The sequence below is a fragment of the Hetaerina americana genome, unplaced genomic scaffold (genome assembly GCF_022747635.1).
Source record: "Hetaerina americana unplaced genomic scaffold, ioHetAmer1.1.p SCAF_33, whole genome shotgun sequence".
NCBI classification, from domain to species: domain Eukaryota; kingdom Metazoa; phylum Arthropoda; class Insecta; order Odonata; family Calopterygidae; genus Hetaerina; species Hetaerina americana.
Window position 1 is genome coordinate 1,575,693 of NW_027286908.1, and position 13,016 is coordinate 1,588,708.

The window sequence follows — 13,016 nt, forward strand, 5'->3', positions numbered from 1 at the left end:
CATCTTTTCCTGTCCATCCCTAATGGTGGAAATGACCTCAGCTGTTGGTCACCTCCCCTAAATACTACTACTACTGCAGACCCCCTGTGGCAATCCTTTCCTTCCTCCCCCCATTTCCCTTCCCTCTCCCCCCTCCCATAACTGCCCAGCTACATTCCTCCCCTCCCCCATAACTTGTATAAGGCAAACCTCTCTTGTGCTTACCTGATGATGATATCTATCAGGAAAACCTGATTATGATGTTGCATTAAAAACCTTTGTGGATTATAACTAAGTTGTTGGTTTCATTTATGTTTGCATTATTTTCGCCAAGTCATGGCAAAATATCAAATTACATCAACATGAATGACTTTGTGTGTCAATATGTTACTATGCATATTTTGAAACTATTGAATTCTTAGCTGTCTGTGAAATTCAATTACTAAAATAAGTCATGTTTGACATTCTCAATGGGCATGCTGTTTCTCATTTGTTCTCAGCTCAGTCAAATGGTTCAAGAAGTCAGCAGTTCATAAGAATCCCGATGCCGGTTCCATTGTCCACCAGCCAACAGCAAGAAGGGACAAATTTTTCGAAGAGTCGTAAGTGACAGGGGCAGGAGGTAGCGGCATCCCTTGGCTTGTATGGAGCTGCAGTGTTCATTGCGCTAAGTGGCAGTTGAAACGCGCAAGCACTCTCTCTTTCTCTCTCCCTTCACAGCATAGGGGGCATGTTGTGCGTGTGTTTGTGTGTGTGCGTGGGAGGCATCGTGTGTGCATAAGAAGTGTCAACTGACAATATTGCACCTCTGCTGTTGTTATTTGTTATTGTCATCCTCCATTTCCTGCTTTTTGTCTTTATTCTTTATTCCTCCCGTGCGTGATTGGGGGGGGGATCTTGTGAGTAACAGTGCCATGCACCAATTTTCTTCTTATTTTACACATTGTTACAGCGTATTACATGTGTATTTATGTGTAATTATGCCTAGTATTGATTTTACACGTTGAAGTGTGTTGCCTAAGCTCTTGTGTTTTGGTTCTATTCCCAATGGCTCCAACCTAATAAATATGCAAATTTGAAACTCAAGTCAGCAATACCAGTCATGCCAGTTCTAGTGGCAAAGGGTATTATAGCTGAAAAACATGGCATTATGTATATGTTATAAAGGAATTAAGGCTGTCTTAGAATAAAGGCAGTACCTGATAATGGAAAAGGTTTGCAGCAATTATGTGTCAGTTTTCATTTCCCTTCCAAAGGGGAATGGTGAGTTCAATTTAAAATATCCTTATGTGAGGAATGTCTTTTAATAGTTTTTTACTAATGTTTTATATAAGTAGATACATGATGCAGTACTTTATTATTTATGAGAAGTCTTCTCTGTGCCTTGAAATTTTAATTTTTTGGCAGGATGAATAAAATGTTATATGCAGTTTACATGTTGAAATGTAAACATGGCAGAAAGTTAACAACTATGTAAGTATAATGCATATTAGTGGCAGAGGATTGAAGATTAAATCAAAATAATTTGCATACAATGTATGCATACTCAATAAATGTTTTGCCATCCTTATGAAGGAATGCATGTTTTTATGTAAATAAATACATAGAGATGAACAATAAAACCAGTGAGAGTAAAGTTAATATTTGGTTTCATGACAATTTTGTACGTGGAGCAAAGTTTCATCATGTAGGTCATGGAATTAGTAACTGGGAAAAAAGTTATCGCCTATAAATAATATTTGTTTCAGCTGAAGATGGCCACAGTCAAGATACTTTTCATGCAAATGGAATTCTAACCACTTCGCCTTTAATAACAAGACTTCATTTTTCTCATCTTCTAATGTTTCTGGACTGGGTTGCATAATTACGTAGTCTTCCATTTATAACTCAAGGATTACCTGCCACTTCTTTGTCAGCAGGAACCTTTTTTACTCAGTTTGTCAGGAAAATTGCAAAAGTTTATTGACAAAATTGATGATTTGGATAAAAGTTTATTAATGTTGAATAATTTATATTTTTTTGTACTGAATGTAAAAGTTGTGTTCTTATGCTAAAAGAGTTTACTTATTTTGGTGATTCTTTAAGAGATAATGATCAGCTATGGAAAATATACATCATTTGAGCCCAGAAAATTTACGATGTAACTTAAAAAGTACCTCAAGCATTACATAGTACTGGTCACTTTAACAAGTGGTTCAAACGCATGAAACCTTGAATTTATGCCCACCACACTTACACCATTGTTGAATTAATTCAATTTTTTATGGTCTGGAAACCTTTCTCCTCTGGAAATGTAAATAACCTCAAATTTACATTTCTGAAATTGGAATTTACATCAAATCTCACCATCCCTCAGAGATAACAAGATGATTTTTATAATTTTTCCTGGTTTTGTTAATAACTTATATTTATATTATGCATATTGGTTCATTAAAACTAGTATTTGCAAATGCTGTGGCTTTTAACGCTTGTACCTATTAATCAGTTGTGAAAATGATCATCGTAGAAGTTATCTGCCAGTAACAAACACCGCCGAAATAATGTGTGCCAGATTTTGCTTTTCCAATGGGAGTAATTGTTTTAAATAATATAAAAAACACCATGGATTTAGACACCATGGGTTAAAATATTATTGCATTTTAATATTGATATTTTAATATTTCATTTATTACCAGAAGACCATAAGAAAGTGAAAACATTGAAAATCAAGCAGAAGGTGGAAATTCAAGTGGATGTGAATGTAGGGAATTTGATTGGAATCTGAACACCACTGAAGAGAACAAGCTCCAAACAATATCTAGGAACACAGTTTTTCATATTACTTTGCTGTTTTGTCCATCATTATCAACTTTTAAACATTTCACTTTGTTGCTGCAACCATTGATCTCTGTTCCTTCCCAGGATTTTCATCTCTCCATGCCAGCCACAGTCCATTTTGTCTTAAGTTCTTTCATGAATAAAAGTCTCAGTCGTATTCTATCCTTTCTCCAAAGAACTTTTTTCCATTATATTGATGATAAAATCGTGTCTATTTGTCATTAAAAACATCTGTGATCTTTTAAATCCCGATAGATATGAGACAGGGAAGCAAAGTAAATGGCAAAGAAGAAGTAAAGCATATTTGTTCTTTCCTTGGGGCCAAAAATGGACAATGCACACTTTTAATAGATAGTGTGCACTGTAAGAGATGAAAAACATTGAATGATGAACTAAAGGTGAACTATTTTATCTAAAGTTAACATAGATCTCTAAATTCTACTTATAAATGAAGTTGTATTACAGAATTTTCAGTGTGAGGACTTTTATTTAAATTTATTGCATCTGTTTGTGTGAGCAAATTGTCAATGTTTATATTCTTTATTTTATTATAATCCTGTGAGATATATTTTATTTGTAAAACATCAAAATACACTTAAAATGTTTTTTTTCCAGACCTTAAATTTATATATTATTTCACTGGTCCCCTCACAAACTCAAAATTCAAGGTTTCACTGTATTCATATGGTATGCGATGAAAATTCTGGTGGGTAAAATTTCTTGAAAAAGATATTGAAAGCCTTGTGTCAACAAGGCCTCAGAGCTTACTTCATAATTATTATTATCATTCAATCTTGGGTAGATTACTGACTCTTCTCCACTCTGAGAGCCTGGGCTTGAATTGTAAGTGGTGGTGGCAGAATATTTCATTGGAATCTCAATCCATACTTGGGTGCCGTGTGGAGAGCACTTCAGATAAAGTACTCCATCTATCAGATGGGATGTTAGATTTTGTGACCCCTTACCTCATCCCAGTAGATTGAGGCAAATGCCAACGAAGGGTTTGGCCATTTCCAATAATTCCTTACAATGATAAGAAGGAACTTCAGTTAACTACTTGGTTTTTGTCAGAAAGCAAGCTTGAAAAAATTTCTCTTGGTCTTCGGTGCTTTTTAATTGAAAAGGCTTATTCAGACATGCTTTGGATGAAAATAAAGAGTGGAAAAATTCACTTGTAAAAGTATTTTTAGATAAATGTCTAATGCCTGGCTCTGGCAGTCCTAATATAATTGAATGAATTGAATGTTAAAACTGTCAAACTCGGAAGTGGACATTGGATTATAAAGGATCAACTGACATTGGTGGATGCAATATCTGCATTATGCACAATGCATGTGTGAATTTATGGGGTGTTCATTGTGTTTAAGATTTTCTCTTTAATCCGTCACTTTGGAGACCCAAGGAGTATGAAGAGGTTCATTCCCAAATTAAACTCTAAAATGTTCTTAGAGATTGCAGTAATGAGGGGGTATGAGACCAGCTGCTTGTGGAATACTTAAGTTGTGGGATGGCGATTAACTCATTTGAAAAAATCCAGTATTTTTTATTATTTGTGAGTTTTGTAAGTAGCCTACAATTAAAGCAGAATTATTTCAGAGACCAGAGCCCCTATTTCATAAGTTCTACCGGGAAACTGCTGCATATTTCAGGTAAGATCAGTCGTGGTACGAATTATTGGATTGATTTCTCTGAAGTGATTAATGAAGGAATCTACCCTTATTCCTCATATTCCAGTTATAATTTTTGGAGTTTCAAGAAGTAATTACAAATAAGCTGCCATGTCTTTCTCGCACCCTAAAACACAATGTTGCTGTGTAAACATATAATTAAGAAATGCATCAGCTCAGGAATGTTATGTAAAGGCTTTTAGATTCAAATGAAAGAGGGATAGGGTGAAATTGTAGACCAGAGTGACTACAGTGATGTCTTTTCATGTCCAGGTATGTAGATATTCTACCCAATGAATGGAAACTGATTTACCTGGAAAGAGAGAAAATAAGCTAATCATGGGGATAGATGCATGTTGGCCCCTCCATATTTCCGTGGAGAACTGCTGGTGACAAGTTTCCAACTGTTCAAAATACCAAATCACATTAAGGTGGCAAATACAATGATTTTAAATTGAAGTTGTTAAGATTTGCTTGCTTTAAATAAAACTCAAACTCCCTACTATATGCTGCTGCCTGATGGCCTATAAGCTCAAAAACATTCACCTTACTACTGTGGAAAATGAAAATTTTGGCAGAAAGTAAATAAGCATGTGGGACTTCTGAGGATTGATAGTACAAGGAAGGGAATTAAAGTTGACAGTATAGCGGTTAAAGGAAAAAAAGAGCGGTGAAAAGTGATCAAGAAAGTTGGTTTCTCCATTTCATAAACATTTTGTATCCAAGTGGTACCTTTTTTTCCTGCCAAAACACCCAGAAAAGGCATTTTTACCCATTTCCTTGACGAACTTGATCTTGTCAACGCCATAGTTGAACAAAAATTAATTGACATACTTGTCAAAAATGTGTTGTTAGATCTAATACAGCCATTTTCGGCCTTTGAGGTACGGATCATCATCCTAGGACGTTTTCATTGAAATATTGCGAACTGTTGGAGAATTAAAAGCCCTTTTTCAGCCAACAGTGTCCTTTCGATCAAGTTCACAAAAATTGCCTGAAATTGTATAAGTATGCTATACGTTAAATACGAGATAAATTTATAACATTCGTTGGATGTTAAAACTTTAAAAATAGATAGGCCTACAGTTACAACGAACTTTTTTCAAAAAATAGTTGCAGTGCCCGAAGGGTTTAAGAATCATTTTTCACGCTATTATTATTTTTTTAGGAAATGACCCCTAATTTCTGAGGAAATTCCTAGTTTACATTGAAAAACCCGCCTTTCGGGCTTGAGGGATCTAATTTTGGGGAACCAGTTCATTTCTCATAGCCATAAATTAGTATCATATTTAACGTGTTTGAAAGAACACTAACACATTTTTAGTTACGAAATAAATAAGTTTATTAAAAGTGACCAAAATCTGTCCAGAAAAATTAGTCGCGTGATGCAGTGGGCGAGGCATTTAGTAGAACAAATGATGAACAAGTTGCGAGATTTGTGATTTGTTTTGAAATGTTTTCGTAGGCATCAATATGTAAATTGTATTACAATTTTGAATAGTTTACTTTTCTACGGATAGAATCATTTTGGAAAATATATGTAATTAGCAGTTTGCGTGGGACCTGTGAAAATAGCCAATTACAGCTTAATTATAATTTACTATTCATTGTCTTCTTTTTCTTACTTCCTCCTATATAAATTAATTTTAATGTTTAACATTAAACATTTGTATCTTTTGGTCAATATGATGTTTGGAATATATGTTTAAATCTATTGTCCATCAATTTTTCTTTGTCATAATCAGAAAGTTAAAATTCGAATTTAAAAATGAGTTCACACAGAATTATAACGCATCCAATTATTAGCTGTATTCAGAAAATCGCTGTGTACGAGACGAAAGCGGTGAGTTTTTACTGTGGTAATAGAAATAATTTAATTTAAAATGACTCGTTAACTATGCCTTTCATTCGCAGAGGTTTTATCTAATGGGATCAAATAATACCCAAACAAGGTTTAGAATTTTGAAGATTGACCGAACAGATCCAAAGGAGTTAATAATAATCGACGACAATTATGAATATAGCCAGGTATAATCTCAATTAAAATTAGTTAATGCGTAGTAATAGTTAAATGTGTTTTTTAACTGCATTGACTCGAGTGTTTAATTTTGATATTAAAGGACCAGATTAAGGATTTAGTCAAAATGATTGACGTTGGAAACCGACCAAAGGCTGGGCAAAGAGGTCCAGCTTCAGTTATGTCTCCAGTGGTTTCAGCTTTTGGAATCGTTGGTTTGTACCATTTATATTTTTCATAATTGTCTTCAGTAATAATTACTCAGCCCAAGATTTGGAATTTATAAAACAACTAACCAAGTTAAACGTTACTGTTGCTAATATCGTATGCAAAAGAAACAATTTTATTATTATTATTATCTACCCAAAATTCGCATTAAATAACCCAACAGTAACTAGATGATGACATGTGAAAATATATTTGGTTGCTTGATAATCCCTCTAACTTCCCTAAAATCACGCCTCATCAACATGCGACATACTACTTGTATTATTTTTATAAAAGTTCTGTTTTTCATTTAGGCTAAATATTCACCAAGAAAATCATTACCTTTGGATCTAGTTGAATTTAAAATAGATACCTGTAACCATGTTCACTCATTTAGCTGTCCTCAGAGCTCTACTTTTTCTTTGTTCTAAAAAAAATACTTGATCCAATGGAAAACAGTTCTAAATGACTTAATCACTTTTTATGCAGTAGATATAACCATAGTGTGACTCAAATGACTAATCACATTAACATGCATGCATAAATTATTGCCTATGTTACCTACCTCAAGGTGGGCACCAGATTGGCCATACATTATAACCACATTATTTTCCTCAATAATTGTAATTACATTGCTCAGCAATGCAAGGAATCCATTTTCATACTTACAATTTGTGACCACTACAGAAGGAAACTGACAATATGAAAATGTAAATATGAATTTCCTTAATTCAAATAACAACCATTTACTCTAATGAAGTAGTGGCTTGTGGGTTTCACATTAGGGAGAAGCTGTCCAATCTGTATTGTTCGGTGGAGAAGCGGACATTCACATCTCAAATTAGAAGAGTTTTACCCAAACCACCAACTTGACAATTGTGTATAGTGTGCTCATTCCACCTGAGCTACATGTCCCCCAAACATTTCTCACAAGATTTTATGCCTTATTTTTTTACTTCTTAATTTAGTTCATAAAAATATTCAAGGGGACGGTAGTCCAATTGGTAGAAGAGTGAGCTACTGACTGGAGAACCTGGGTTTGGTTCCTGGGGATGCCTTGAAATAAAAAATATCGAATGTGCATTTATTCTGACTAATTGTGTGGTTTCATTACTGTAGGATTCGTAAGGTTCCTGGAGGGCTACTACCTAATTGTTGTGACAAAGAGGCGACGTGTTGCCATGGTTGGCCATCATACAATTTATAAAATTGTGGATACGAATATGATATACATTCCAAATGATGGTGTCAGACAGCCTCATCCTGATGAACAGAAATATTATCGGATGTTTCAGAGCATTGATCTTTCCAGCAATTTCTACTTCAGGTATATGTTATACAAAGTGCCTCTGCATAGCAAGAGTTCATGCCCCTTGATTGTGCTTTGTCAAAATTTTGCTATCATTTGTTGCTTGCTTGTATACCCTATCAACCAAGATGGCACATTTAACTGAAATATGTTAAAATATATCTAATCTGCATCAAATAAGGAGGGAAACAGCTGGGAAGAGATTTCCAAACGTCTAGAAAAACATTTAGAAGCATGTGCTTATTTTTTTACTTTTTTTGACCTGCCTCTCTGTACATGCTTCTAGAATGACTATATCACTGAATCACTGATGCTCTTAAGACTAATGGGTTGAAATACCCATGCAAAATTAAACTATGTGAGCATTAAAATTTTATTAAATTTGAATATCTGGTTAACTTAAGAGGAGAAATAGGGGATATTGAGTAGTCATATTAAGGAGACACAATTGAAGGAGAGAGTGAAATTTACTATTCAAAGTCCAACAAAATCAGTTCATGGATATGTAGATTAGCTATTCAGATATCAAGCACAGTTTCAAGAATAATACTGTGAAAATATTTCATCTTGCTATGTATAGATGCAAAAACCCTGCATGGCTTTTTCCACATTTCAAGTTGCTATGTGATAAAGTTGGGAAAAATATTGTTGAAGTTTGCACAGTCACCAAATATATTTTTTGCAGATGTGGGTTACATTGCTATGATTTCTTTTTTCAGCTACAGCTATGACATCACCCATACCCTACAGAGTAACATGACGTTGCCTCGCTGCCTGGTAGAAAATGGGGAATATTTCGATGAAGGTAACAATTAACTTGTTTTGTAATAAATGACATTGTGCCATGATTATGCGCAGTTCGTCGATTGATATTTCCTATTGTTCCTTGGCCGTAGCGGAGTTTGGTGATGCTGCGACTGAGAGTGTTGACGATCGGCAGTGGTAAGTGAAGACATCTTTCATGGAGTTCAAATCTTATGTACAGAATATTCATTTACTTCCATTTATTCATTAGCACTGAAAAACCCATTGAAGCAACACCTTTAGTTCATTATGCAGTGTACATAGTATCAGCTGTTCTCATGAAGGGAATAGTTTCTCACACAGATAACCTTCAGAAATAGTTGAACTCCCCATCTTCAAAAAATATTTAACATATTATTAAAGGGCTGTTATCTGAAATATAACTGCCATAATATCGGTATATATCATTCAGATTTTTAATTTGAGTGTACATAAAATTGTATGTATGCCACAATACTCGAATACTCGCTTCCGTTGACTGAAAAGAAACTATACTGGATGTAGCATTATGCATCTAAAATGTGAAAATAATTTTAATTTTCATGCTTCTTCTTCCTGGCTCTCTCTTCCAATTTTACTTGGGGTCCGCATGTTGGATCATTTTCTTCCCTTTCTTCCCGTCTATGGCCAATTCTTCATATACTCCACACTCTAATGCCATTTCTTGCATGATCCATCCAGTACAATCACCATATTGGTCTTCCTAGTCTAATTTGACTATCTTCAAACCAAACACTTAGTACTTTTTGGTCAATTAAGTTTCCTTGTGTATCAGCATGTGGCCATACCACCAAAGTCTACTTCCTTTGTATTTCTTGTTTATGAGGGCAGTTTTTAGGCTTCCCCTTATAAACTCATTGTGTATTCCGTCCAGACTGCTAACTTTGCTAATCCATCAAAATGTGCTTATTTCATTAGTCTGCAGTGGCTTTTGGTTGCTAGTTTTAATCATCCAGCATTCCACGTCGTATAGGAGTACTGGTATAGTTGTTGTCTTAATTGACTCTGCCGTAGAGCTTCATTGATATTCTCCTATTGAACATGAGCCCTAACCTGTCTTCATTTCTATAAAGCTGCAGAAACTCTTCCTATAATGCACTCATCTGTATCTCCACTTTTTTTATCTCTAAGTCCAAGCATTTGAATATATCCACTTAAGTGAATGCTGTAGTACCAATGTGGACTGTTGACTCATCTGTGAAGTTGCACACACTTAAATACTCCACCGTGCTCTTCATCACTCCAAGTTCGCACTTGTTCTTGGTCCCTTGCCCACAGCAGCTTAGCTTCCTTTATAACTCTTCTCTGTTCTCAATTCAGTGTCAACTGAAAATAATATGCACCAAGAAGACTCATCCTGCAACTCTGACGTGATGTAACATATAATGCACATGTATGGACTTAATTTTCCATCATTGTGTGAACCCAATCTCTCTTTTAAAAAAATCAGTCTCCCCTGCATCTAATCCGATCTTTGGTTTTTGCTTCCCCATGCATGTCCATTATTATTTGTGTACAGCTGGTTGGTAGCTTCTTTTTCCCTTGTGCCCACCAAAGGAATTATTTCAGTACTTCTCTAAATCAGTGAAAATTGCCTCCTCATTGTAGTAGTTCCTTTCTTATTTTTCAGTACTTTTCAATCAAAGTTTTGAAACCAAATATCATGTGCATGGTTGAATTTTCAGATATTAATCTAAATTGGTTGGCGGTGATAAAATTTTCATGTCTAATTCTTGTATACATAATCTTCTTCCATAGCCTTATTGTGTGTCACATTAATTCAATTGTACAGTAATTTTCAAAATCTTGTATAATATTCTTAAAAAGAGGTACCAATATGTATCTCTCCATTCTTTTTTCATTCCAGATCTCATTGAACAGTTCACTAAGCCAGGCAATGGCACACTCATTACTCTGCATCCGCACCTTGGTGTTGCATCCTGCCCAAATGATTTATCCCTCCTTTATCATTTACAGAGCTTCCTTCTCTTTTTCATTCTTAATATCCCCCATTTATATTGATTTTGGTAATTCTGTGATGTTTTTTTTTCCATTCTCAACATTTAGTGATCATCAAAATAACTTCTTCAACATTTCTGAGTGTATTCCTTTTTAGCCAGAACTCTTCTGTTGTTATATCTTATTCCCTTTACACAGTAAGTATTCCTACTAGCTTTCTCTTCCTTTTGCTTTGGCTACTTTTGAGCATGATCTTGGCCCCCTCCTTAGTTTCTAGTATTTCAAATAAGTTGTTTTACAATGCAACTTTCACTGTAGCAACCTTTTGTTGCTTTTTTACTTTTCTCATATATGTACAAGGATTGTATATCAAGTATCAGGAAAAGTTTCAGGAAAATAGATTCATTTCAGATATTACTGCAGCCTAAAAATTCTTTAAAGTACATCCCTTGAGCAATGACACTTTTTCCAGCATCTTTTCCATGACTTGAAGGCTCCCTGGTCGGCAGATTTTGGATGGCCCTTAAGGGTACGCGTACAAGCTTCTTTGACGGCACTTAGGGTCCCATGGTGGTGTCCTTTGAGGGACGATTTCACTTTTAAGAATAGAAAACAGTCTGCTGGGGCCAAGTTGGGACTGCAAGGGGGTTGGGGAATCATGGCGATGCCATTTTTCATCAGGTAGTTGGTTATGCAGGTGTGGCTGGGTGTGCAGCACCCAGCCACATCGCTGATCTTTCACATTTTCAGTGTTAATGGTAGGCACTGTCATTTTATCAATGCCAATATCATCTGCGAGCATGCGCTCACTAAACAAATTCTGAATTCAGCACTTTGTGCCCACGGTGAGAGTTGTTGTTGGTTCTTGACATCGACGGCCATCCATTGCCGGGCTTGTCCTCCACATTCTCTTAGCCATCTTTGAAGAGCTTGTGCCACTCAAAAACTGTAGTTTGTGACATGCTTTCATCCTGAATATTTGGTGAATCATGCTCAGTGTCTCTGTACCCGATTTCCCCCATCCAGTACAAAATTTGTGGCCCACTGCTGTTCAATCGTTTGCTGTATTTTACCTGCACCGAGTCACGTGACCGGGGTCTACTGTCAACACAATCTAGCCTGAATGAATAATTACTGGTGATTGGCGCTTGGTGTTTGTTGAAGGTCAGAACCCCCACCACCAAGCCTGCACATTGTGAGCGTGGCGTGATGTACAGTCACCTCAGGAAAAAATTGTTACTGTTACTTTTTATTCATTCCATGTTTATCCTACTCCTTTCAGTGTTCATCTATCTTATGCTCTTCCAACTAAACTCTTTATCTTTTCTATTAACATTACTCTATATTTTATTGCACTCTCATTTGCAATTTTCCCATCAATAACCAAGTGGAGGCCACTTGGTCTATGATGTACACTATGGTCTACAATTATTCTTACTACTAGTTAATTAAAACTATGTTACGAATATTCTATGTTGACTAGGCAAGGACTCCGTGGTAATACTTCTAATGTCTCTTGTAAGCTTTAAAATGTCTCGTTTTATACTAACATAGCCCTTATCAGAATTTTTTTACAAAATTATAAAGCAGGTGATTCAAAATTACGGTCACCAACTTCTAATAAAGTCTCTAATTTAATGGATTCTCCAAAATTTCAGTTTTAATTTTTTTGTTGCTGGAGTGTTTTCTTCGTTGTCCATCAAATTTTTTACACAATAGCAACATTTCTCAATTTGACCTATGCGTAACAAAAGCAAATAACTTGTCTTAAAAAATTTACCTAGGACAATTTGCTCTCCTTCTTTATTAATCCTTATAGTAATATGGAAGAGACTTATGTTAGAAACCCCAGAATTATGATAAATAAGTGGAAAACCTCTTGTGTAATAATGCATGGGAGATAGAAAAAGAAGGCATCTGGCAGACATTCCAGTAGTTCTTAGTTTTATGTAGTCTTGATTTCTTTACCCACACTTTTATTTCTTTTTTAATGGCACTGTGACCCCAACCAACGTTTTCCTTGTCATTTTCCTGCCTCCATCTTCCTGAGTATTTCTCCATTCTCTTTAGTCCAAGATGCTCTCTGGCAACTTCTCTCTATTTTACTTCCTTTGCATCTTTCCTTTGGATTTCCTCCTGATCATTTTTGCACAATACTCTGGATAGTCTACTTCATTTCCTGCAGTACCATATTGTTTTAGTGCAAAATACAATTCATATTATAACTAACTACTCACCAAAAAAGTTTTATTCTTGT

At 35.3% G+C, this 13,016-nt stretch overlaps 2 protein-coding genes across 5 annotated transcripts in view; both read left to right on the forward strand.

The window, feature by feature from the left end:
- LOC139691357 (serum response factor-like) overlaps positions 1-3,401 on the forward strand; it is a 66,086-nt gene extending 62,685 nt beyond the window's left edge. For all 3 annotated transcript variants that reach the window (XM_071589142.1, XM_071589139.1, XM_071589140.1), the window contains exon 5: positions 480-3,401. In XM_071589142.1, the coding sequence (XP_071445243.1) occupies positions 480-589 (110 nt within the window). In that variant the 3' untranslated portion in view covers positions 590-3,401. The remainder of the gene's footprint in view (positions 1-479) is intronic.
- Positions 3,402-5,929: 2,528 nt separating this feature from the next.
- FIG4 (polyphosphoinositide phosphatase FIG4) overlaps positions 5,930-13,016 on the forward strand; it is a 30,725-nt gene continuing 23,638 nt past the window's right edge. For both annotated transcript variants that reach the window (XM_071589106.1, XM_071589107.1), the window contains exons 1-6: positions 5,930-6,306; positions 6,378-6,491; positions 6,584-6,695; positions 7,807-8,014; positions 8,716-8,801; positions 8,893-8,938. In XM_071589106.1, the coding sequence (XP_071445207.1) occupies positions 6,232-6,306; positions 6,378-6,491; positions 6,584-6,695; positions 7,807-8,014; positions 8,716-8,801; positions 8,893-8,938 (641 nt within the window). In that variant the 5' untranslated portion in view covers positions 5,930-6,231. The remainder of the gene's footprint in view (positions 6,307-6,377; positions 6,492-6,583; positions 6,696-7,806; positions 8,015-8,715; positions 8,802-8,892; positions 8,939-13,016) is intronic.